Source organism: Drosophila santomea, chromosome X, assembly GCF_016746245.2.
Source record: "Drosophila santomea strain STO CAGO 1482 chromosome X, Prin_Dsan_1.1, whole genome shotgun sequence".
In the NCBI taxonomy this organism is placed as follows: Eukaryota; Metazoa; Arthropoda; class Insecta; order Diptera; family Drosophilidae; genus Drosophila; species Drosophila santomea.
The window spans coordinates 18,530,207-18,556,360 of record NC_053021.2 but is presented as its reverse complement, the minus strand read 5'-3'; the positions used below and the strand labels follow the sequence as shown (position 1 = coordinate 18,556,360).

At 41.0% G+C, this 26,154-nt stretch overlaps 1 protein-coding gene across 3 annotated transcripts in view; it reads right to left on the bottom strand.

Annotated features, from left to right (window-relative positions):
- The window catches only part of LOC120456613 (transcription factor Sp9), a 28,959-nt gene extending 21,253 nt beyond the window's left edge, over window positions 1-7,706 (bottom strand). For 2 of the 3 annotated variants that reach the window (XM_039643528.1, XM_039643531.1), the window contains exon 1: window positions 6,609-7,706. In XM_039643528.1, coding sequence (XP_039499462.1) covers window positions 6,609-6,722 — 114 coding nt within the window. In that variant the 5' untranslated portion in view covers window positions 6,723-7,706. The remainder of the gene's footprint in view (window positions 1-6,608) is intronic. The other variant, XM_039643529.1, reaches the window with a different exon arrangement.
- Between the last annotated feature and the right edge of the window lie 18,448 nt (window positions 7,707-26,154).

Sequence of the window (26,154 nt, the reverse complement as noted above, 5' to 3'; positions counted from 1 at the left end):
TATCACAATTATCTGTAATTCAGACCATAAATCATTTCATTCTGCAAGCGCACAAAACTTTTAAACGTAACCCAATCTTGTGGCTCGGCTCAGCCGCCGTTGCTCGTTGCTGTTTTCGATTTTTTCTGTTTTTTTTTTCTGTTTTTCTTTTTTGTTATCAAGTTATACAAGGCTTTATAAAAAATACATATAAATAAATAATGTCTTGCCCCGACTCTGAGCTGAGGTCCGTATAAGGCCAGTTTTGCGAGCCTCGACTCCGGAGTCGGCCATCGCCGTCACCAAGTTGGAAAATACTTGGGTACGAGCAGAAATTTACAACACGATCAAACAATTCGATGCTGTTTTCGAGGCGAGGCTGCGGCTCCATCGATTGATTGCTTAAGGAGAGTAGCGATTGCTGCCCGGGGGTGGGAAGAGAATGGGGGTACTATACTATACTATGGTGTGGTAGTAAGTATCTGGCGGCGATCGATGTGTAGACGACGTGATCGGGTCCCAAACTTGTTGCCTGGTGTGCCCGGTGTGCCAGGCATTAAAATTGATTAACTCATGAACTTGCATTCAAATCAACGCTGCTCAAACGCTTTGACTTCGTGTCAACAAAATTTATAACAACTTATTGTCGGCCGCCTGTGTGCAATCGTCGATTTTACACTTGGCCAGCGAAAAGCAGATGAAAATTGTGTGCTGCGATCATGCCAAATATCGCCAATAGGAACTAAGCTTAAAGAAAATCCTCTTTACTTATGAAAATACCTAGCTTTACCAACATTCCTAGCAAAAAACAAGAGAGAACGCTATAGTCGAGTTCCCCGACTATCTGATACCCGTTACTCAGCTAATGGAAGGGAGAAGGAGAGTCTTAAACACAATTTTTGGCGGTTTGTAGGCGTTATAGTGGGCGTGGCAGAAAGTTTTTTGGCAAATCGATAGAAATTTACAAGACCAATATAAAAATGAAAAAATATCAAAACATTTTTCAAAAGTGTGGGCGTGGCAGCTTTGGGCGGTTTGTGGGCGTTAGAGTGGGCGTGGCAAAAAGTTTTTTTGCAAATCGATAAAAATTTACAAGACTAATACAAAAATGAAAAAATTTCAAAACATTTTTCAAAAGTGTGGGTGTGGCAGCTTTGGGCGGTTTGTGGGCGTTAGAGTGGGCGTGGCAAAATTTTTTTTGACAAATCGATAGAAATTTACAACACCAATACAAAAATGAAAAAATATCAAAACATTTTTCAAAAGTGTGGGCGTGGCAGTTTTGGGCGGTTTGTGGGCGTTAGAGTGGGCGTGGCAGCATGATTCGACAAACTTGCGCTGCGTCTATGTCCCTGGAGTCTGTATGCTTAATGTCAACTTTCTAGCTTTTGTAGTTCCTGAGATCTCGACGTTCATACGGACAGACGGACAGACGGACAGACGGACAGACGGACAGACGGACAGACGGACAGACAGACGGACGGACAGACGGACATGGCCAAATCGACTCGGCTATTGATCCTGATCAAGAATATATATACTTTATATGGTCGGAAACGCTTCCTTCTGCCTGTTACATACTTTTCAACGAATCTAGTATACCCTTTTACTCTACGAGTAACGGGTATAATAATGAGGCAAAGGCGCCTGTTCGGGCGCCAATGGCAAATGCAACTTTGTCTAATGAAATTAAAATGATTATCATACATCCGCATTACAAGTACATCATTAATTGACAGTACTCCGTTTAATTACAAACAAAAGCCGCCACGACTGAAGTTAAACCATTCTGATAAATGTGAATATAACCGAGGGTTGTAGTGGGCGTATCCCTACCGAAAAGTTCCTACCGATTGTCAGCGGTTGTCACCTGCAGTGTATTCGATGTCAGTTCAAATTAGTAGTGAATAATAGTACGAAGACACCCCGACACGAGGGTGCTATTGGAGCATGAGCATGGGGCATAGGGATAGGTAGCCTCATCTCACCTGGGAATGTTCAGAGAGTGTAAGGTGTAAAGCGAACACACACACACAGACACACACACACACTCCTCCCCCGCCGCCACTCAACTCATTAGAAGCGCATTCAGACCATTCAGCATTGAGTGATTGCTGTTGTTGCTGGCGCTGTTGCAGGTAATTGCCGGGCCATCTAATATGCACTTGGCCCGGTAGTCAGTCATTCTGTCAGCCAGTCAGTCAGTCACTCAGTCCATCAGTCCAGCAGTTCAGCTCAGCTCAGTCCAGTCCAGTCAATCACTCCCTGGGGGCCCCCTGGGTATTCAAATTCATATTCATATTCATTAGAAACGAAACGAACAGAACCGAACCAAACCAAACCAAACCGAACCCATTGGAATGCTAAGAGAAAGGGGTAGTCATTTATATCTATTCATGAGTACTTATATATATATAGTATATATATATAAATTCAATTAGTATTAGCATTTTTTAAACATACTCATTTCGAGAGAGCAGCGAATTAGCATAAATTCTATTTGGCATTTAAATTGTTTATTATGAAAAGGGGGAGCGGTACTTGACTGGCAGTTAACACGTGTTGTAATCTCAATTATCCAGGCCTGAGCCCTGAGGGGCGTGTAAACTTTACTCTAGAAGGGTTACAAACAGCTACAACATATATATATGCATATATACTTTTAAATGCATTTAAACTAGGAGTCAGTAATGGTCGATCAAATTTTGTCACCTGACACTTGAGTTCATTCAAATATATATGTAGCTGCATATTGTTGTTACTATTGAATTATTTTGCAAGCAATTGCTGATCGCAAATTTCGGTCAGGGTCTGTTCCAGTTTTTCTCATTTTGGCATGCAAATTTTAGCGCTTGTCGCTTCGAGCATTGCGTATACGCAGCGTGTTCTCACCATAGTATTTCATTATGGCCATGTTTTAAACTGCAAGTCAGAATGTGAGATATGCAAACGCATATATGCATTTTTGGTGCGTGGTCTGTGTAATTGAAAAATAAAAAGGAAAAATGTCGGGGTAAAAAGGAAAAACCAAAAACCAAATTGAAAAAGGCTTTTCAAGCGGCGCTTTTGAAGCGGCAGCGACCTTGTGCCGCTCGCACTCCCCGACCCCCCCTCCCGCTCCCTTGCCGGTTCCCCTCTGGATTCCCTCCACGTTTTTTTGCAGCATCATGCCAACTAATTTTCCAAATGACGCAAGTTAATTGCGACGGGCTCAGCCTTTGTCAAAGGTGAAAAATGCTCCGACTAGAAATGAGAGGAAAAGAATGGCCACAATGTGGCAGAGGGGCAGACACAAAGGCCAAGGCGCATTCATTAAGCCAAATCATATTAAGTAAATATGTCGAGCAGCCAGAAGGAGGTAAGTGCACTGGCCGAAAAAGCGTGTTGGTAACTATCAGTTTGAAAACCAATGATATCTTCAGTGAAATGGTTAACTTTTGGCTAAACTCTAATCCTAATCTAGCTCCTAAAGTACCATGAATGGATATATTTTTCGCTTTGAGCTGGTGAAATTTCTCCAGGTGTACGATCTATGGGGCGCCTGTCACGGCTACCGCTGGCCACTCCCATGCCTTTCAAGATCTCTGGCGCCTTCTTAACGGAGTGGAGAAAGAGGCCGGAGAAGCAACAGAACCAACAGCCACAAACAAATTAGTCAATGACGCGGCGATCTTCTACCTCAGTGTATTTTCATTAATATTTTATTGCTTAATTCCTTTTGTTATGCTGATTATGCCGACGACGCCGCACACTGAACACTGAACACTGAACACTGAACACACTGAACAAATGAGGCTGCTGTTCATGGGAAAAACGGAACGGAACGGAACGCCGCGGATCGTTGCATGATTTTCAATAATTTAACAGCGGCTTTCAATATTATGTACGATTATAATCCCTTCAGTGGAGCTGAGCTGAGCTGGAGCTGGAGCTTTTCTGTGATCTGCTAGCCACACGGTTGTCTCTCCCTTTTTGTTTCCCGGCCACAAATGCTCATTTCAGTTTGTCTCGGCAATTTATCATCTTTCTTCTGCGCCTGCTGTTCAGTTTTTTTTTTTCTCTTGATATTTCTTGGCCATGATGTCTTTAAACGCTTTTAATTAAAACCAATGCGCATGTGTAACTTTCTTAAGCAGGCCCCAAAGTCGTAGTCATATGTTTTTTTTTTCATTTTTCTTTATTTTTATATGCTGCCTTTTTTTTTTTGCTTTTTGGTCTAGTCGCAGCCGTCGCTTTGAACTTGGCCGACAGGCGCGTTTGTTAAATGATTGATGTGGTATTAATTTTAATAAACGTTTCTCGTTCCTCGCTGCTCCATCAATATGCAGATCCGTTGGAGAACGAGACCAAAAGACCCAAAGACTGAAAGACCAGGCCAGTTTATAGGAGCCAGCTCGTTTCGTTTCGTTCTGCGGTTCTTGGCAAATACATTTTTTATGGGCACACGCAATTGCGTGGCGTCTGCACTTTGGTTTAAAAAAAAAAATAAAAATAAACGTGGAAAAAGGGGGCGGGGCAGGCAGGCAGGCCAGGGGCAGCAGATTGCCATTGCCACAATCACATTGCGCCTATTTGGCGTGGCTGACTCTATTAAAAGTGTCATGCGATTCAAGCTAATCCTTCAGAACATTGGTGATAAATCTAAAATACGTTTATTTCAAAAAATTAAATAAATTTCAATTATTCGGAAATACACAATTGTTTGGCAGATCCTGTCAAATATAAGTTTCTTTCTGTTCTTCTTTATATACGTTGCATACTGATTATGCTTTTAATGATCTCTGCCATTGACATCCAGTGTTTATAATTTTAATTTGGCAGCCAAATCATAGGGGGAAATTTAGAAAACATTTTTAGCCAATTGATCTAGCCGCTGACCTTTTGCTGTGAATTACAGGCTTTTGAAGCCATATGTATGTATATGATGTGGGCCAACACGATGGGCTTGCATAATCAGCTAACTGAAATCCGAATTGAATCCGAAATCGAGAGCACAAGCCCGGAGGAGCTGTACAAAACGATCATTAGCGGAAATCTGTTTTAGTTTTTCAGTTCAGTTTTCAGTGCGGGCCAGATCAAAGGCCGGACGAGATTGATGAGCGAATTTCGGATCGGGGCCAGAAGATCATTATGAACGCCGGTCTGATGCGTTTTAGCCTTTAAGTGTTTGCTTCCGCCGTGCGATAAGCGATACGAGTCAAAAAGTCAGCGTGGAAATACGATCTCTACAGATTTGCCAAAACCCCCAAAAAAAAAAAACGATTTTAAGTAGACCCAGGGAATGATTCCATCGTTAGCTTCACACCTCAAGTGAGCCTGAATAATTGATTTTCAGACCGAGAAACGGGAAACGAGAAACGGCAAACGGCAAACGGCGCCTACCTGGTAGCCTCAGTAGCTCAGCCTATCAATAGTATCTGTATCTGTATCTGCAGCTATGTATCTGCGGCCCATACCATGAAATCCGTTGGCACACAGAAAACAGTGAAAAATCCGGGGCTGAACAAGCCGCGTCCAATCGATTTGTATCCCGTTTCCACGGCATTAGATACCACCAAACACACCCGATGAGTTCCAATCATCGCCTCCTCACAAAAAAGGGATTCCAGCTGAGCGACTGACAAAAGGTGTGCGCTACTGTGAATCTCTCGGATGCGAATTTTCGTATCCGTAACGGAATACACTTTGGAATCCGCGGCGTCTGTTGTCATTGTTTGTTTATGGCCGTGCATTGTCAATGCTAATGCCGTGTAAGTGGCTGAATTGTCCGATTACAATACATACATGTAATTTATACGCGACACTTGGTAAGGATTTGGCCGTTGCATCTGTGAGATACTTGGCTGGCGAAACTACTTTCCGTTTAACAACTTGACTTTTCTGCGCGCGAATGATTTGTGCCGAAGTGCACGAGTGTCTGGCATTTGAGTGGGAGGCATTCTCATCAAATCATGACTAAGTCGGCAAATGCCTGCCAGTCACTTGTCTGCAGTGAGCTCACATATGTATCTATGAAATACTTCGGGCTAAATTCTGCAGCGATATCTATGAAATGTTTGGCGAGGCAAATAGTGGGTGTGAAACATGGCTCTTAGTATATGTTCTTTTTTTTTGGGTGCGCAATGGACTAGCTTTTGTAAAATAGTTGGTAACTTAAGACACAAATTTTAATATGTTACAAATAATCATTTTCAGAATAGATCGTTAAGTTTGTATCACATTGATTGCAATTGTATCTAAAGTGGCAGTAATCATAAAGTTTTTATCAGATTGATTGCAATTGTATCCAAAGTGAAGGTAATCATAATTGTATCATTTCTTATCCAGATAGCTACATTTGTAGCTCTACACCCTGTAATTGTATCTATCCAATAGAATCTACTACTTTCGGGCTAAGATGTGGATAATTTACCATTCGATGGATGGCAATTGTGTGTAAAGTGACGGTAAGTGTGCATAATTGAAGCCCAGTGTTGAAAGAGATGCACTTCGATAAGGACGATTAGCCCAAATCGCATCTGAAGTGACCTATCTTCTAGATACATATCTCGATGTGCGGTTTTGGGATCTACGGACTTAGGATCTACGGATATCTGATTTAGGATTTCTGATTTCAGATTTCGACTTACCGGATTAACTTGTGGCTTCTGCAAGTGTGTGGCGATGTTGGTGATGTTCATGCCCATGGTCGGTATCTGGGATCCGTAGAGCTGACCGGCGGTCGGTGTCATGTCCGTTAGCATGGTTGCAGTGGATGTTGCTGCTGCTGCGGCTCCTGCTGCTGCTGCTGCGGATGTTTCTGCTGCTGCTGCAGTGGCAGTGGCAGTTGCAGTTGTCGTTGCTGCTGCGGCTGCTGCGGCTGCTGCTGATGTCAATTTGAGGCGCACAATGATGCTGTCTGTTTTGCTTCTGCTTTGTTTTGCGGCCACTTGGGTTTAAGGTTCGGTTGTTTTTTTTTTTTTTATGTTTTGTTTTTCAACTCAACTACTTTTCTTTTTTTCTTTTTTTTTGTTGCTTTGTTGCGGCTATTGTTGCAGGCCAGGCTCACTGATCTTGGAGAGTAAGGGAAGAAGATGTAAAGGACATGGACAAATGGATTGGCAAGCACAGCACAGCACAGCACAAGCACACACGCACTCAGAAAAAAAGCAAAGTGGGCTAAATCGCTAGAGAGGATTATGGCCCAGCTAATAGCCCAGATATGTATAATCCGTACATGTATCTGTATCTGGGTATCTGTATCTTTTCTCGAGTCCGTCGGCGTTGCACTTTTCTTCACTCGGCCGTCGGCTGATGTCTGCTGATGTTTGCTGCTGAGAGTTGCAATGTTTGACTGCTCTTATTGTCACTGGGGTTTTGTGCTATATTTATATATGGGTATATCTTTTTATTCTTTATAGACGTTTTTTTTTTTCTAAGGAACACAGGCAAAAAAAGAAATGTAAGCGATGGAAATCAAAGGAAACTCGAACCAAAAATGCACACAGTTGTTTTGTTTAGCTTGGCTGCTTGTTGACTTGTTTATGTTTGTTTGTTTGTTTGTTTGCTTGTTTGCTTGTTGGTTTATTGTTTATTTATTTCGTATGTTTCTTTGTTGGTTTGTTTGTATGTTTATTGCTTGATTTGTTTATTTGTTTGTTTGCTTTGGCGACAGGAGGCGCCTGCCAACGAAAAAAAAGTGTCGCTGCTGTATCCGCGCCAAAAGTAACGCCGTCGTCGCTGATCGTTCAAAGGCTTGCAACTGTTTCACGCGAACAAAAAGCTTGTCTAAATGTCGCCGCTGCCACCAATGCTGCCACAGTCGCTGCCTCCGTCGGCGTCGCAGCGGCAGCGGTGCGAGCGAGACAGCACCCAGTCGTAAATTCACTCCAACCGCCACATTATCAACGTGCCGGGCAGGGGGGTGAGGGCGCCAACACAGCCAGCAGTGTAAGCGAGATGGTCGTACAGACAATCCAACAAAAAAACAAAATCAACTAAAACTCACACACACACACACACATCACTCTTTGGTGGTGCGAATGGGTGCCACGGGTAAAGGTATATGTACATATATGCATTTGTATGCGTGTGCCGGTGGTGTGTGCGCCTTTCCCTTCCAGTTTCATTCATAAAAACGGAGGAAAAAACCCCGGCTGCTTTTGGGTAAAACCAGTTCCCGGAGCTCGGCCCCCTCCTATATGTGAACGCATTGGCCAATGGCAGTTCGCAACGGGTATAACCTATAATTAGAGCGATGGCCGCTGTGCGAGCGAGATGGCTGTGCGCACGGACACGTGCCCCTCGTGCCGTCTCTTTCGCCAGTCCTGCGGCTCTCTCTTTCATCGCGTGCCTCTGCGTGAAATGAAAAACTGAAAACTCCAAAAACTCAGAAACTGAAAACTGAATGCACACAGGCCAACTGCTAGTATTGCGTTCAATTAAATGTTCGCCAATGTTGTTTTCCCCGAACTGGCTAGCGGAAAAATCATGGAAAAATCATGGAAAAATCAAAACAAGAGGAAGAAAGAAAAAGAAAAGGGTGTACGAAATAAATGTATGGCATAGAAATGAAAATCCACGCAAAATGACAAATTGTTTTTCCATTCCGACTGTTTCGTTTCTATCGCGGCTTCAGCGAAAGGGAGTTTTTTCTCGGGAAATTAGTAGTCGTGTTTTTAGCACGAAAACAAACGAATTAGAGGAATGAAAATTTGGTCAGTTATTTGGTAAAGACCAAGCGAAACTTGCATTGCAACAGCTTTGCCCCCGAAAGTAGACTAACATCGGAAGGGGCGCCATTAAATGGTCTTAGTTGGAGCCAAATATATCCAGGTGTGGTTTAATCTCAACGCTTAGGATCGGAAAATATGGTAAAATATACATAAATAGTTAGGAAAGCTAGAAAATCATGTAAAATACTTGTCACTTTTCAGCTTAGCTAAGGCAGCAGAAAGGGGTTTCACAATTAGATTTATGTACTTTTATGTAAATATATCAAAATTCTGTATTATTTATAATGTATAAGGTATTATTGAGATGTCATCGCACATTTAGGTAAAACTTAAACAATACCTTAAAATGAACTTATGTACTTATAATCAAAAAATAAAATGAGATCCCCTTCAATGGTGATATTTTGGTACCAAATCCAGATTGACCCGTGCCAGTTGGGCCTCCCACAGCTGGAAGCTGCCGGTCGAGCTGTTGCATTTTAGGGCTGCAGCTGAGAAGCGGGCTAATTGAACCACACCCCCCGTACCGCCCCGCCTCTCATCGCCGCCCCTCACCCCACCCCTCTGGCCGTGCTATGCAAACAAAACGCCCAGGCAGCCGAAAAACGCCAGCCCCTGTGAAAAGCTGAAAAGTCCAACAACATCTACGGACTGGAGGTGGATGATGGAGGAGGTGGATGGAGTGGCAGTGGAGATGGGGAAGTGGATGTGGAAATGGAAGTGTGCCGAGCACAAGTCGCCTGGCCGCGGGAAATTCTCTGCACAGCGGGAAAATTGGAAAAAAAAATTGCATAGATTTTGTTACACAAAGAAATCGAAATGCAATGGAATTAATAACTTGCTAATGCAATATTAGTTTGAATTTTATATATAATTACAAATAATATGATTTTAAATAGTTGAAATAACTAAAATCTTTCGTTAACATAAAATGCAATTCATGCACATTTTCTTAACATTTTATTTTGAACTTTTCAGTGCTTTTAGTAAACTAGGGCTTCCACTTCAGTTGGCCAATTCTGGTTTCTTGCAGTGACGACTGCAGAGTTTCCCAACTTCAAATCACGACCGTGCTGCAACTGCAATGCAACACATTAAGGGGGGGGCGGTGGGTGGGTGTGTGGGTGGGTGGGTGTAGTGGGTGGTTGCAAGGGGTGTGCCCAAAGTTGCAGGCAAGGCCAAGCCACTTCCTGACTTCCCATGGCCATGGAGTTGCGGTTGGACCTCATCAGCTGGGCAAACTGATAACGCTGACTGATTGCACGATGGCATCCCCGTTTCACGAACCCCCCCCCCCCCTGCCGTGGAAAACTGTGGGCATTCATCTCCTTCGCTAAGAGCTGTACGGCGAATCAGCTTTCTGCACTGCATCTCTCTGTCTCACCGACACTCTACCTGTCTCTTTTCCGCCGCCCAGGGTGGTCTGTCACGCATTTTCCCGCCTCCCACTTTTCATTTGGGTGGGTGGTTACCTCTCGGCATTGTTGCCTTTTTTGAGTGGCTCCGATTGCCTCACATCAAGTCGATACGATACATTTGCAAAGGGAAACAGTGCCGAAAGTCATTTTTCTGATTTTTCACTAACAAAATATTTAGTTTTTTGTCATACCTTCCTAATCTCGTAATTAAATTTCCAATCAAATTGAATTCAATAGTGCAAATTTCATTTTTTTTTTTTGCAAATTTTGATGATGTTTTTCCTCACAAAAAATGTAAAAGTTGATCCAAGAATTAATTTCCCTAAATCCTTTAAAAAGTAATGATGGATAGCAGTAGTATTTCGGTCATAAGCACAACTTTAAAACAAGAGAGAACGCTATAGTCGAGTTCCCCGACTATCTGATACCCGTTACTCAGCTAGTGGAAGGGAGAAGGAGAGTCTTAAACACAATTTTTGGCGGTTTGTAGGCGTTATAGTGGGCGTGGCAGAAAGTTTTTTGACAAATCAGTAGAAATTTACAAGACCAATATAAAAATGAAAAAATATCAAAACATTTTTCAAAAGTGTGGGCGTAGCAGCTTTGGGCGGTTTGAGGGCGTTAGAGTGGGCGTGGCAAAAAGTTTTTTGGCAAATCGATAGAAATTTACAAGACTAATACAAAAATGAAAAAATTTCAAAACATTTTTCAAAAGTGTGGGCGTGGCAGTTTTGGGCGGTTTGTGAGCGTTAGAGTGGGCGTGGCAACATGAATCGACAAACTTGCGCTGCTTCTATGTCTCTGGAGTCTGTATGCTTAATCTCAACTTTCTAGCTTTTGTAGTTCCTGAGATCTCGACGTTCATACGGACGGACAGACGGACAGACGGACAGACGGACAGACGGACAGACGGACGGACAGACGGACATGGCCAGATCGACTCGGCTATTGATCCTGATCAAAAATATATATACTTTATATGGTCGGAAACGCTTCCTTCTGCCTGTTACATACTTTTCAACGAATCTAGTATACCCTTTTACTCTACGAGTAACGGGTATAATTAATTGTCTGAATATGAAATGCCATATTTCCTTGAGCTCGTAATTAAATTTCCAATTAAATTGCGCTCAAAAGTTGGAATTTTTTGCACTTTTTATGATCCTACGAAAAATGCAAAAAATGGACAAAAAATTTTGTTTACTTACTTCACCAAAAAGTGAAAGGGATCGTTACCACAGGTTATTGGCTATATAAACGTTTAATTCTTCATATTTGTGACCAATTTTAGCAAATTTATGACGAAAATTCCCATCGTAAATATACAATTTTACGAAATGCGGAATTTTCGTCATACAATAATCATAATATTATAAAAAAAAATGTATACAAAATGAAAACATTTAGGGTTCTTTAGCATTGGTAATTAACTGCTTAAAGCAGTTACTCTTTTAGCTTTTTGACCATGTTTCGTAGAATAGCCAAATTTTACTTAGTACTACTTAGCACATTTCGTGGAATCCTTTTTAGCTTTCTTGTGCGTTTTTCCCCTTTATTCAGTTGGCCTTTCCCTGTTCGTTGGCATTCCCATTTGGCTTCGAGCACGACTTTATTTACGATTTCATTAATTCAGTGCACGCACTGCTCGAAATCGACGGCGTTATACTCGTAGTTCTCCTCCGTGTTCCTAACTCCCTCGGCAATTTTCCAACTTCATTTGGGGCGTGGCCCATTTTGCGGGCGAGGTCCTCGACGAGGACGACGAGGTCCTGGCGATGATTTGCACTTTCCTTCATTGTGCCTGTCAACAATTATAATGACACTCTTATTGTCAGCCATTCGAGACTTTCAGCTTTCTGCTTCGCTTAATTAAACCATTTTGCAATTTCGCTAAAGTTCTGCCTGCCACGCCCCCGCGTTGCCTGAATGGCCCTCGAAATCATCATCCCCACCACCACCATCATCATTATCATCATCATCGTTGTAGTAGTCTTCGCGAGTTTTATGCATTTAATTAAAAATTAAATTTTTAATTGCACTCAGTTGCGGACAGGGAGCAATAATGTTCGTTAGCTATTTTCGCTTGCTTTTATTGCGCTTTTTAATTAAATTGTTTGCAACACCCACAAGTGACAGGCGACGACAGGAGCATTCGAAATGATGACGATCATCCAGACGATGATGATTTTAGTTTTAAGTTTCACTCAACTCACTGCGGCCGTTCATCATGTATCTCAATTAAAAATCGCTCAAACTGATTAGCGTATTGCCGATGATATAATACAGTGGGTATAAATTAGGTGGCAATTGCCAAATTGCCAAACAAAAAACTGATCCAAATTGTCTGATTTATGTGCTTAGAATGAAGGCATATTTATTTAAATTTATTAAGGTTGAGTCATCGAGCATAAAGTTGAAGTTTTTAAATCATTTATGGTTTGAAAGGCTTTTAAAACGATTACTAACAATGCATTTGCAATCACTGCCATTTCCACCCTTCTAATTTGATCTTTTAATAGAAAAACTCTTTGTAAAATTACACCATTAGTGAGTAGTGAGTAGTGAGTCGCTCTATTCGACGACTATTTATTTGGTGGTTGACTTTCTGGCCAAATGAATTGGTATTCATTGCGAACGTATGGCGGGCATAAAATAAAAGTAACCCCCGAATGCAGCGACTAAAACTACTCGAGGCTATTTTACGGATATCAAAATGCGATTCAGACAAATCCAAAGTGGTGTGGCAAAGGATGGTGGGGCATGTGGCATGGGGCGTGGGGCGTGGGGCACCCAAACCCCTGGGCTCATGAATGCGAATGTAAATGTTGTTGGCAACGCGGTTCAAGTTGTGGTTGTTGCCGTTTGTCTCTCTGGTGCTTGAGTAAAAGTACAAGTTATGCGTCAAAACAACGAAAGCAGCCAAGAGCACGAGGACATTGAGGAGGGAGTTGGTGTAGAATTGGAAGGAAGAGGTTTGAGGAGTTTGAGGAGTCCAAGTTCGTTCCTCTAAATTGCTAGGCGAGGGCGTGGCCCAGAATCGTAAATCACTTTGAAGTGGGTCGTAGACGTCCGAGCTGCGTTCCAGACAACAAAAAGCAACAGCAGCAGCAGCAGCAGCAGCAGACACTGAACCACTATTCTACCCGGTAAACCCCACACCCTTCCCCATTTTTTTTTTTAAGGGCCCCACTGGTAAACCCACTGGTACATCCCTCGTTGCCACCCCCCGCCCCATCCCCATGTATCCTATATTTTAGTTCGAAGCCCCGCGGCGACAGGAAAAAGCACGCTAGGCGCTGCCAAAGCTTCTTATCCTGCCACACGGTAGCCGTTAAGTGTCCAAGTTAAAAAACAAAAAAAAAAAATGAAAAGAAAAGAAAACGGAAAAAAAAATAAATACCGAAAACCACAGGCAGCGGAAGGAAGCGAAGATAATACCTTTCGTTCGTGAATCGATCGGGGTTGGCAGGCAAATCAATCAGCAAATTTATTGATATCACTCATCACCCCAAAAGGAAAACAGCAGAAAAAAAAACAAAAAAACAAAAAACAGAACACACTGTTTTCGGTTTTCTGCGTGGCCCAACCCATTTAATAACAATAATTATTCAGTAAATTAAGCCGCACGCATCCTGCAAAGTGCAGGCTCTCCGTGGTCTTGAAAACCATGATCATGTCGAATCTCCTGGCCAATCGATCTTGATCTGCAACGTTTCGGTGTTGATGAGTTGTCTTAGCCAAAAGACGGGGCTGCCTCGGGCGACTCTTGGCCACTTCGTTGAAGTTGCGGGCCAATTTGGCTGTAACGTTAAGTGAGATGTGCCAAAAGTGCTCGCGATGATGTGCCACATAGATCGGTATGAAATTGGTACAATTTCTATATTGGCTTAAATATATTTAAATAGCTTGGCAACTTGTGGCAGCTGCGAGCTTTGAAATTTCAGATTTTTTAAGAAACATCAGCTTGAATCTGGAGCACTTTTTATAAGCCTAATAAAGCACTATTTATAAGTCTAATAAAGCACTATTTATAAACCTAATAAAGCACTTTTTATAAGCCTAATAAAGCACTTTTTATAATCCCAAAAAAGGTTAAAAGCCAGACAAAAAATTTAAATAAACATTAGACTCGTCAAATATTAACAGATGTCAAACCAAAATCAAAATATCTGCACAAAATGTATCTGTAAGATTGCCCAGATCAGCGAATAAACTGTTAATCAAACATAACTGCATGCTTAGTGATCTTTCCAAACGTAAACGATTGTCTAAGATGAGATTTAATTTGCGGGCGATTTAATAGAGCTATCAAAGTGAAATCTCCCAAAAAGCAGCAGCAATTCGTTGGACGGGGAGAAATGCACAATCAACGCCAGCATATTGTACAATGCTATACATAAATTCCAGGGTAAGACGCAACTTACCATATAATGACTACCTACCTTGATTACACACACTCCTTTTGGTGTTGAGGGTGTTGCTTAAGCTCTCCGGCCGAACGTTGATGCCACCGATGGCAGCGATGCCTCCTGGAACGATGCTGCATGCCCCCAAATGCTGAAGCCCAAAACCTGTGTTTATGCTGAAGAGGGTGCCAACATGCGGCGACCCAGGAAACGGCGAAGGAACCACGGAGGAACACCTCAGAGGAAGCCCAGAAGAACCACAGAGGAAGCCCAGAAGAACTTCAGAAGAACCCAAACCAAAACCCAAACCCAAAGGAAACCCATACGAAAAACCCATGGTGCAAAAAAAAAGCTGCGTGCCAACTGACGACGCCTGATTGCTGCTGCTGTTGCTGTTGCTGTTGCTGCTGCTTGATGCTGCTTCATTGCACTTAATTATTGTTATTTATTATTTTTATATTGTTTTGATGAGATGTTCAGCAGCATGTTGACGAAATGTCGAATTTGCAAATTGTTTAAATCAACTGCCGGCGCTGTTGGCTGTTGGCTGTTGGCCGTATAATTGATCGATTGCAGGCTCAGGGCGTTTTACGTGTGAAATTATCATAATTAGACTAAATGCTGCGGATGATGGGGATGATGCTACCGATGATGCCACATACATGCATGCCACATATGTACATACATACATACCACATGGCCATCCTTTTTTGACACTTGGCTCTTTGGCCAACTCCTTTATCGATGGCGCCATCGAGTTTAGCAGATTTGTCGCCGTCAATTCGCAACTCGCATTTAATTGCATAATTGCTGTTAATTATAGGGTTGCATGATGTAGAGCAGATCGTTAATAAAATGCATTCGATTTCAGTTGATTAAGTTGGAAATTAAGCGCGTAATTTGGTGTTTTAGCCAGCGTGCCATTTTCACATTTTCCCCTTTATCCATTTTTCCCATTTTTTCCCATTTTTTTTCCATTTTTGCAATTACAACTCGAATGCAAAATTCAAATTTAAACGTCGACTATCACTTGCATACGTACGTAGGTACATTTGTTTTTGAAGACATTTAAGCCAACAGTAGCTGCAAGTGTCAGGGAAAACTAATGGAAATTGCTGTGGTCAAACCCGTTTGTCCCTCTTTTAGTTCGGCTGCAGTAATTTCTGTTTCTGTTTTTATTTCTCATTTGGTTTCCCATTGACTTTAGTTCTTCGTTTTATTTTCCATCTGTTTTTTTTTTTAGTTTTTTCCTTTTGGTTTTGGCGCGTCCACACAATTAATTACACAAAAAAAAAGTCGGCAAAAGTCCGGGACCAGGCCATAAAAAACATATATACACATGTATATATACGTATGTATTTGTATAACTAGGGAGTTGCGGGGGGAGGGATGCGAGAAGAAACATATTTTTCTTCTTACAGCACAACCTGTAATTATCGTTCGATACAAATCGAAAAGCGAGAGACACAAAACAATTTATTATTGTGAATTAATAAATTTTATTTTTCATTTTGGCCTCTGCTTCCTTCCATTTTCCTTTGCGCCTTTTCATTTCATATTTTTTCTCTCTTCACATTTTTTTTCCCTTATTTTTGCCCGTGCAGTGTATGTATATTTATATGTATATATGTGCTTGTGGGCCTGACAAGGCGCATATATCTTGGGCATTATCTTGTCATACGATCTGGCAGCGGCATTAAAATGCTAAAATGCGCAAAAAGCCAAAAGAAAAACGAAGAAAAAAAAACAAAACAAAACAAAAAATGGCAAGCAAAAATTAGCCAATGGTTTTTGGGCTCTACTGCAATAAAAGAGAAATTTTTACGTAATTCATTCGCTCGTTTTGTGTTTTTGCCTGCACACTTCTAAGTCGCGCATAAAAAGTTTTAAGTTCATTTTAATCGCCCATTAGAAAAAAACTAGTTAACGTTTTTTCCACGAAACTCTTTATGTGCTTGGCCGTTTAGGCGAAAGGCATGCAGTTAAGTTTTCCTCCTAGCACTTTGCCTAAATTCCGCATTTTATCAGCGGAAATTCATTACAAAGATTACGCATACGCCGTGTTGAGCACTTGCTGAGCTCTGTTTATCCTGGTAGAATCCAAATGGGGCGTGGCAGCGCCCACCCGCTTTGCTTTTCTTCCTCATTTTTTGTTTCTCCTTTTTTTGATTTTTTATGGCAACAACAAAGGGAAACATTTAATGAAGTTTCAATAAAAACGAGAGGAAACAAGAACATAAAAATAAACCGAAAGAACAAACAAATAAAAAAAAAAAGGGGGGGAAATAAAAAGTCAAATAAAGAAATCAAGCAACGAAACAACAAGGAGCGTTTGCTGATGACAATGACAAAATAAAAATGGGAAAAGTGGAAATGGTGAATGGTAAATGGTAAATGTTAAATGGAAAATGGGAAATGGGAAAATGGGAAAAAAGGGGGGCGCCTTGCAGTTGGCTGCTAGGAAGAAGAGTTTTCGCCCTGCTTCTCCCACCAGCCGCCTCGATTGAAATTAACGCAAAAAAGGCGTGGCCTTTGCCGTTGTGACAACAACCACAACAACAACAGCACTTGGGGTGGTGGGTGGTGTACCCAGGGAATAGCAACACAACCGCCAATGTGCAATAAACAAACAGGCAAGACCAACAACAGCAACAACAACAGCAAAGGGGTTGGGCGGTGGGTGGTGGGTTGTGGGTGTTTTGTGGGGTTTTTAGCGCTGCCTTTGACTGCCACTCAATTAGTTTTTATTGCGCTGTCAGCAAACTAAGCCTGACAAGAAAAAAAAAAGAAAACAAAACAAAAATCAAAAGAGGAAGAAGAAAGGAGAAAGGGGAAGGAGAAAGGGGAAGAGCACGGATCTACCTCGTTTTGTCAGCTCATAAAAATGTCACAGCAGCCAATTAAACGGAATGAGGAAAGATGCTGCCCTGTGTTGTGACAGCTGCCGGCTAAAAGTTTGACAAACAGCTCGGCACACACACACACACAGAAAGCCGAAATGAAAATGGAAAAACGATACATGGTTTGAACAGCGTTAACCAAAAATCTGAAAAAAAAAAAGCTAAAAACCGAATACCAAAATCCATTGATTGACAGCCAAAAAGCGATCGCAGCGATCGCATGCCAGCAACACTAGAAACACCCATTTTCCCACCCCACCAGCTAATCACCTGCTGCGGAGTGTTGCGCAAATTGATTTTCATTAGCGTCCGACTAATTAATTGGCCCAAACGAACGAGCCGAATGAGCCAACCCACTGATTAATTTGCATGTCGATGGGGCTGAGACATACACATGGCGATAAAAAATAATACCAAGAAAATGAAAAAAAAAAATAATAATTTGTATACAGTATATTAAGATATTTATATCTAATTTATATATCTAAACAAAACTCTTTAAATTAACAAGCAATATAAAATATATTGAAAACAAATAAATTGCTGTAAAATTGTCACAAATTTCTGGCATGAAAATTAATAAATTTATATGACATATTTATTATATTTTTGTCTGCCAGTTCAACGAAACTTTTAAACTATTTGGTTGTAAACGCCACTTGTTCAAATTAGTTACATGCTTTTTTAGTTTAGCATGATCCAATTATCGCGTATCTCTGTATCTGTAAGATGTTCAATGAAGTTTTAGGCCGGCTTTCAATTTGGCCAAGTTTGCCGCTTACTCATTAGCCAATAGCAATTATACTTAACATATATATGTACATATATATAGCGAAAAGTGGGCGTGTCGCTGGCCCAGTTAAGCGCAGAAAAGAGCTCACAAAGCGAGAAAAATCCAATACAGAACCATTAACGAATGAATGAATTATATTTTTGACTTATTTTTTTTTTTTTGTGTGTGATAATGCTTTTGCTCTTTTTCACTTTTGCACCTCTCCAATTTTTTCCCCTTTTTATTTTCTTTTTGGGCTGTGAAATTCAAAGCTTGGCCGAGTGAAATTTCCATGTCAAAAGCGGCCTGGCCTCCACCCCATTGGCCATGCTAAATTTTCGTGATGCTGCGGAAGTCAAATATAAGCCAAAAACAAAAAAAAAAACACAAAAAATATATATACAAAAAGCAGCAGAAAACTTCAAAACGAAAAATGCCGACAGAAAACAAAAAAAAAAATAATAATAATTTTAAGGGGGAAATATGCTAAAGAAAAGAAGCCATGGCAAACGGGGGAAAGAAAAAAAAAAAAAGAATGTAAAAGCCGAAACATTTTCGCAACGCTCTCGAAAAAAAAAACCGAAAGACGACGGCATTATCCAATGTCCAAATGGCCAAAAAGCGAGGCAAAAGGGGTTAAAAGATGCAGGGAGGCGGTGGTGGTCTCACCTGCCTCAATCCGCAATCCGCAATCCTCGATTCCAGGCATCTGCATCTTTAACCTCGACGACTTGACGACTTTGACTTTTGTTATGGCAGCGCCAGTGCTTCAGTGCTACAGAGTTTCAGAGTTTTGGATTTTTTTTTCGAGTTCCAGAGAGTTTCCAGCACTCCGTGGATGAGATGGCATGGCCCACGGGTACCGAAGATACCGACGCGTTGAAGATTTTGTGCCAACCCACTTTTTCTTTTACGTCCCCGAGTGGCCAAGTTGCAAGTATCCCCCCAAACCCCGCTCCTCTTTGGCAGACATGGGGCAGACCAGACCTCAAGGAGGCATTCTCCAGCTCCAAAACTGCAAACTGCCAACTGCAAACAGCAAACTGCAAAACTGCAAAACTGCAAACTGCAAAGCTCCAAGCTTGAACTTCAAGCATTCGCTCGCTTTCTGCGCTCATTTATTTAACGTTGCCATGAGAATTATTAAAAATTTTATTCGCATAATTTGTGAATTATTTTCTGTCTGGTTTTGAGGTTTTTCGGTTTTTTTCCTTTTTTTTCAGTTTTGTTTTTGGCTTTGGCTTTTGCTTTCGGTTTGGTTCTGCGCCTTCAACGCCAACGTTGTCATGGAGGCACCACCTCCTCCTCTTCGCGGGCACCTAAGGGAAAAAAAATGTAAAAGAAACAGTTGAGATTTGCACTTGCCAAAGCTTAACCCTTATTGTTAACCCGCAGTTGGCTGCGACAAGTTTTTATGCCATTTTGAATATTATAAAGCAGAAAGGTGACCAAAAAGAAGCACATACTTCAGAAAATTTAATTGTATATTTTATCTTTTCAAAAAAAGATATTTTTTCCCTCTTAAGAACCCAGTAACTAAGAGTAACTAATATAGAGTTATATACTTCCTACTCAGTATATTCAACTGATCTGCACTTATTCTTATTCTTACAATTACATAAAACATATTATTCTTTCATCGAATTTCGAATGGACATTTGCTGACCCCAATACCCGATTAAGGGTTAACAAGATCATGGCGGCCCTCCTAGATTTCCCCCACCGTTTAAAGGCAGCCCACACAAAAAATCGCGGCGAAATCTCGTTGAGAAAAGGAGTTTGTTTAACCACGCGATAAACATTTTTTTAATGCATTTTAATGGCGCAAAACTAATTAAATTGTTCAGTAAGAGCTGAAAAGCGGCCAAAATGGATCGTGATAATAATTTCTCTTTCTTGCTAGTAAAGCAAAACAAATCTTTTTTAGCTCGCAAGCGTGTGTAAAGTCGATTAAGGTATTTGATATCTATTATGAGTGGTTGGTATGGTGATTAGATGAGCCACAATAAGTACATATATCAGCCATATATCATTCATATCAGCCAAAAAAATACACTATTTTTGCTTGTACTTATATTTTTCATTTAAAGCAGAAACATTCCAATTCGAAATGCCCAAAACTGTTGGATTTCATGATCAGGTTTTCCAGCATAATTAGGGTGCTCGAATTGACATCATTAGCTGCCATTTGAACGTTTGCCAAAATTGGGCAGCTGCCGCCTGAAATCGGAATCGAAAATGGATCATAGAGCTGCGAACTGCAGGTGACCAGTTGACCATTTGACCAGTTGGCCAGGCTTTGAAGGTGGCCGAAATGGGCAGCTCATTAGTCGTTCGAAATTCGGTTGCAGTTCCTGGAATTGCACGAGCAAAATGAAAAAAAAAAAAAAAACAAAAAAGGGAAAAATAACATGAACTGCACTGAAATGGCTGAAAGAGGAGCCGTGTATGCCGAAACACGAGCAAATTCATTCAGCAATTGCACTAATTACACAGTCAAGTGGCGCGGCAGTCGGCAGGTCAGTTCATTCATAGCACCGAATCCATTTATCACCCGATGCCCTGCTGCGTTTAATTAGCCTTTAGAGGCAAAAAAACGGAAAAAAGGAGCAGGAGCAGGCGAATCAGGAGCAGAAGGAGCAGGAGCAGAAGTACCAAAAGGACCATGAAGGACGAACACACATGCATGGCAACAATTGCTATGACAAATTGACCAGGGCTAACTGCAATTTGCTGCTGCTGCTGCTGCTGTTGCTGCTGTTGCTGCAACAATTTTGTAATGAAATTAATTGAACTTCGGGCAGGGCTTGCTTGCTCCAATTTTGGGCGTACGCCCACCTAGAGAAACCGAAATAAAAATAAATAGCCCAGGGAAAATCTAATAAATGTTGTGCAACCTTGGCCCTTTTTGACACCTGTTTGTCCTGCGGTCTCAAGGACTCAGCCAGGAGCCAGGAGCCGGGAGCCAGGACTCAAGTTTTGAGTTGGCCTGCTGAAACTGTCTACAAATCATTCATCATCGGTGTCTCCTTCCTCGTCCACAGCGCAAGCAACATTAACTTGAAACTTCTCTGCTCGCTCCAGATCCTTTTGCAACTTCACTTTGCTCATCTTTCATATAAATGATTTCTTCGTTTCGTTGTCCGTTTCTTCGTTCTGTTTCTCCTACTTCTGCCCGCTAACCCATAATTATGCGTCTTATGAAAAGCAATACCAAAAAAAAGTAGAAATGGGGAAAAGACACAAAAAATACAAAGAACAACAAAAAAAGAAATAAACTACAGAAAAGGGGCAAGTATTAAATATAAAAAGGGGCTGCACTTTGGCATTGGCTGTTGCTCCAAAAAATACTCGGAATTTTCAGAACCATATATATCACTGGGCAGTGCTCGTTGTGCCAAGGATATTTTTGTAGCCCATGTCAGGAGTCCAAAAAAAGCGGAGCAAATGATGATCTGTCTTTGTCTTCCTCTCAGTCTTTGCCCACAGGTGCAATTCTTCTAATGCAAGTCTTCCAGCGTCGGAAGACTGTCTTCGCCGGCTTCTTCGTGGGAAAAGTTCTGCACTCTTCGGGGGTTGGATACCCGAGCATCCCCTGACAGACATCATAAGTCAGGCTTTCGTGCTGAAAGTGGAATATAAAAAAAGTATTAAGGATAAGAAGAGTATAGGGTAATGATTCCTGATGAAATCCTGGTCAAATTTGCACATACAAATCCTTGCAATTTTTGTGACTGAAATATATATCAATACGTATCTATATCTACGTAACTGTATCTATATTTAGATAATCTCTCCCATTTAGAATTTCAAAGTACATAGTAAGCATTTAGAAATTCAAGGTACATAATAACCACTTAGAATTTCAAAGTACATAGTAAGCATTTACAAATTCAAGGTACATAATAACCACTTAGAAATTCAAAGTACATAATGACCATTTAGAAATTTGAAGTACATAGTAACCATTTAGCAATTCAAAGTACATAGTAACCATTTAGAAATTCAAAGTACATAGTAACCATTTAGAAATTCAAGGTACATAATAACCACTTAGAAATTCAAACTACATAATAACCACACAGCTTTTGGCCAAATAAACTACTATAAATGCGGCTTGCTTTACAGACGTCGTGTGAAAATGTTGCGGGCAACTATGGTCTAGATTTAATTATAATTGATTTTGGTTGCGGCCTCCGTTCGGGCGAGAGTGAAAATCGATTAATGAAGCCCGAAGGAAATTAATAAAACCCATTTTTCGTGCCACCGATGCATTCGATACTCAGTTTTGGGCCATTGAGCCAAGGGAATCGAAGATGTTGGCGCCACTTTGTCCCGGCGCATAATTAACCAAACAAAGAGCCGCACAAGCCGTTAAAGTGTCGAAGTTGAAGTTGAAGTTGAGGTTGAAGCTGGGCTCGAAAAGTCAGTCGACAGACAAAAGACCTGGCCGGAAAAAAAAAATAAAAAATTGAAAATAAAAAAGGCAGAGAAAAAATCACTATTTTGAGAGCCGAACAGAAAAAAAAAAAACCAATTCAAAAATGCGGCAAACTACAAAGTCAAAGGAGAGCATGAGGATTGGAAACTGTAACGAAACGAGTGTGTGTGTGTGTGTATGTTAGTGTGTGTTAACCACCTACGTACCGAAATACAAAAATAACAAAATTGATCGGAGGCCAAAATGCTGACGATGATGATGATGATGATGACGAAGGGCCGAGAAAGGCTCACAGGGTCCAGAAATCATTAAGCGTGATTAAAATGCGCGAAAGGATGAAATGTTTTCCCCCTTTTAGACGAAGGTGAAAGAGGCAGCAAACCAACCAACCAGCAAACCAAAAACCAAAAACTCAATCAATATATCGCATAACATATTTCACTTTTGTTTTCAAGTCCCTGAATTGTGTGGGAAATGAACAAATTTGCCCATTTGACGAGGGTTGGTGAAATGGGCAAGGATTTCAGAGCTTCTGACGCTTCCTTTTGGCTTCAACTCAAATTCTAATTCAAGGAACTAGCGGAAAAGCTATTGTGTGGGAACTTTTGTTATTCAATCGAACAGCATTTGAATTTAATTACTTCATTCAATCAGATTTTGCTTGCATGCAGATTAAATGAAATAAAGAATATACTAAATACTGTTATTAGGCATTTTTCTATTCTAGGGCATTTGTGAGCGTCTGTTTTAGTTTTTAATGAATTTTAAATGCACCCCCTCCCCTTTTTTATCACCCCCCTATTATTTTGCACTTGGGACAAATGCAAATAAAGCAGCAGCAACTTAAATATATCATTTCTTTGGTTGTTGCTGTCGTTGTTCCTGTGCCTTGTGCGTTGTTGTTGCCACTGGCAGCCTGTAATTAGCCGCAGACGTTGCCTGCCATTTGCCTTCATCTCTGGACTCTCTAAACAGCCCCGCCCCCCAATGCCAGAGCAGCACCCCCCACCCTCCTTTTTGGGGCCCCCCCCCTTTCCATTTCTGATGGGCACTGCCACTGCCTGTGTGCTCTTTATTTATTTTTTCCCCTGGATTTTGGCATCTACAGCTGCCGGCGCAAGTTTCTAAGTTTTCAAATCCAACTCAAGACTTTGGGCCACAAAACTCAAGTCCATGGCCAAAAGTAGTTGTTGTTCTTGTTGTGGTTGTTTTTTGCTGTTTTTTTTTTTCGGTTTTGGTTTTGTGGCGTTCTTGGGCGCGTCGCAACGTTTTTGACGTTGCCCGTTTGACCTGCCAACTAAAAGTCCGGACAGGCTGCAGTTCTTGTTTCCCCAATGTTTTCTTTTTATAATTCTTTTTTTTTTCTTCATTTTTTATTTTTTTTGGTTTTGTAGGCGCAACTCGTAAAAGTCTAGACGTGATTGTATCACGATTTCTATCGCCATTTTTGTTGTATTTTCCCCATCTTCTTGGCCCTTTGCGTTTTGCTTCGATTCTTGGCAGATTCCTTTTTTTTGAGCCAAGACTTGCGCCTGTGAAAGATTCCTGGGAATTCTTCGTTCGGCCGCCGAACACAAAAAATATATATAAATTTCTCATTAGCCAAACTTTAATCCAATGCGTGGGTCTTGTCGGCTACAAAAACAAAAAAAGAAAAAAAAAAAGAAAAGAAGAGCTCCAGATCTTAATGAGTTTGTATGAAATATTAGTATGCCAGGAAGCACCACGAAATTCAAACGGTAAATAACCAATTTTTGATTTTATTAAAAAGTTCCCATAGTTCACAAAAACGCATTACTCACACCCCTTTAATCAAACAATCAAATTTTGGTGTATAGATTTGTAACCCCTTTCAAAACGTTTTCGATTTCCCATTTGACAAATTATTTATGATCGAAAATACCCCACGAGAATGCACGTAGAAAATATTTGATTTACCAATATATGTACATACAATGTATATGGGACTATTATTAAGCATACGTCAAGGGGATCCACTTAGAGGCCAAAACCACTTTTCTTTTGGTTCAAAAAATATACAACTATACAAACGAATTTCCCATAATTAAAGGCTTCGATAAAATGTAAATTTAGGAAAAATTCACGAGAGGCAAACGGAACCATTTTGATTGAGTTGTCACGGAAAGCGAAAAAAGGGGTTCGATGTTGGCCAGAGGCCACAATAATCATTAATCAATAAGCCCGGTTCGGCTTAACCCCTTGGCGGCCATCGCAGAAAAGCATGGCGCCCGAACGCATATATACTTTAATTTATACAAATGACAAAATAATTAAAATTACCTAGGCGGTCGGTCGGCTCGAGCGTCAACTAGGCCATATATCATTAGCTTAACTACAATGGACATACACTCAGTCAGTCAGTTAGTTCAGCAGAAACGAGGCACGAGCACGAAAGCCCCCGCACCTGGTAAAATAAATAAATATATATATATACCTATATATACATATAAAGTAGTCAAGTGGACCCCTTACTATCGCGGTGTTTCTGCTTCCCAACCCCCGGGTGACAATTTCCATTATTGACAAATTAATTGTCACCTTTTAACAAAATGCAGCCAAGCGGCCACATCGGGGATCTCTTGAGTTGAGTATTTTTTCAGAGCCAAAGGGGGCTCATTTCAATAAGAATTACAGTACAAAAGGAACACTTTCTTGGGCATTGTGGTGGCATGGAGTGGCAAAGAAATCACATAATTATGATTAGATTGTCTAGATAGAAGTTCGTAGGTTGCAGGGAAAATGTAGAGAAGCAGGGATATCGATGGGGTAATACCCTGCAGATGGACAGTTCAATGCAGAAGGGGTTCTTTCCAGAAGGGGTTCATTGCAGAAGGTGTTCATTGCAGAAGGGGTTCTTTCCAGAAGGGATTCATTGCAGAAGGTGTTCATTGCAGAAGGGGTTCTTTCCAGAAGGGATTCATTGCAGAAGGTGCTCATTTCAGAAGGTGTTCATTTCAGAAGGTGTTCATTGCGAAAGGTGTTCATTTCAGAAGTGGTTCATTGCAGAAGGGGTTCATTTTAGGATTGCTCATGTTGAAATAAATTCATCTTAACTAACTTTTTATGATAATTAGGTACTTCTAAAAATAAAGCAACTAAATGAGCACATGATTTAAACTACAAAAAAATCAGTTTTAGATATTTCACATCGAATTTTCCCATTCATATACCATTACAAATTGTCGTAGAATCCGAAACTCCCCATGTGCATACCGTGCACAATTTTCTTCCGCCTATTTTCTGAGTACAAAAAGCGTAAACGCCGAACACGTAAAACTTAGATTAGCGCCTTTTGTCAGCCCACAAGTGTCATTAGTTAGCACAGGATACGCTATATATACTGGCTATATATATATATGTATATATATGTGGAACAGGAGGTCGCGAAAGAAAGCCTGAGTGGAGTTCTAATTAAATAGACACGACAATGGCACGAACCGCAAAGTTAATCATATTTTAATGTTCCATCCAACCCCGAGAGCCGCGATGGGTGGGCTTTTCCT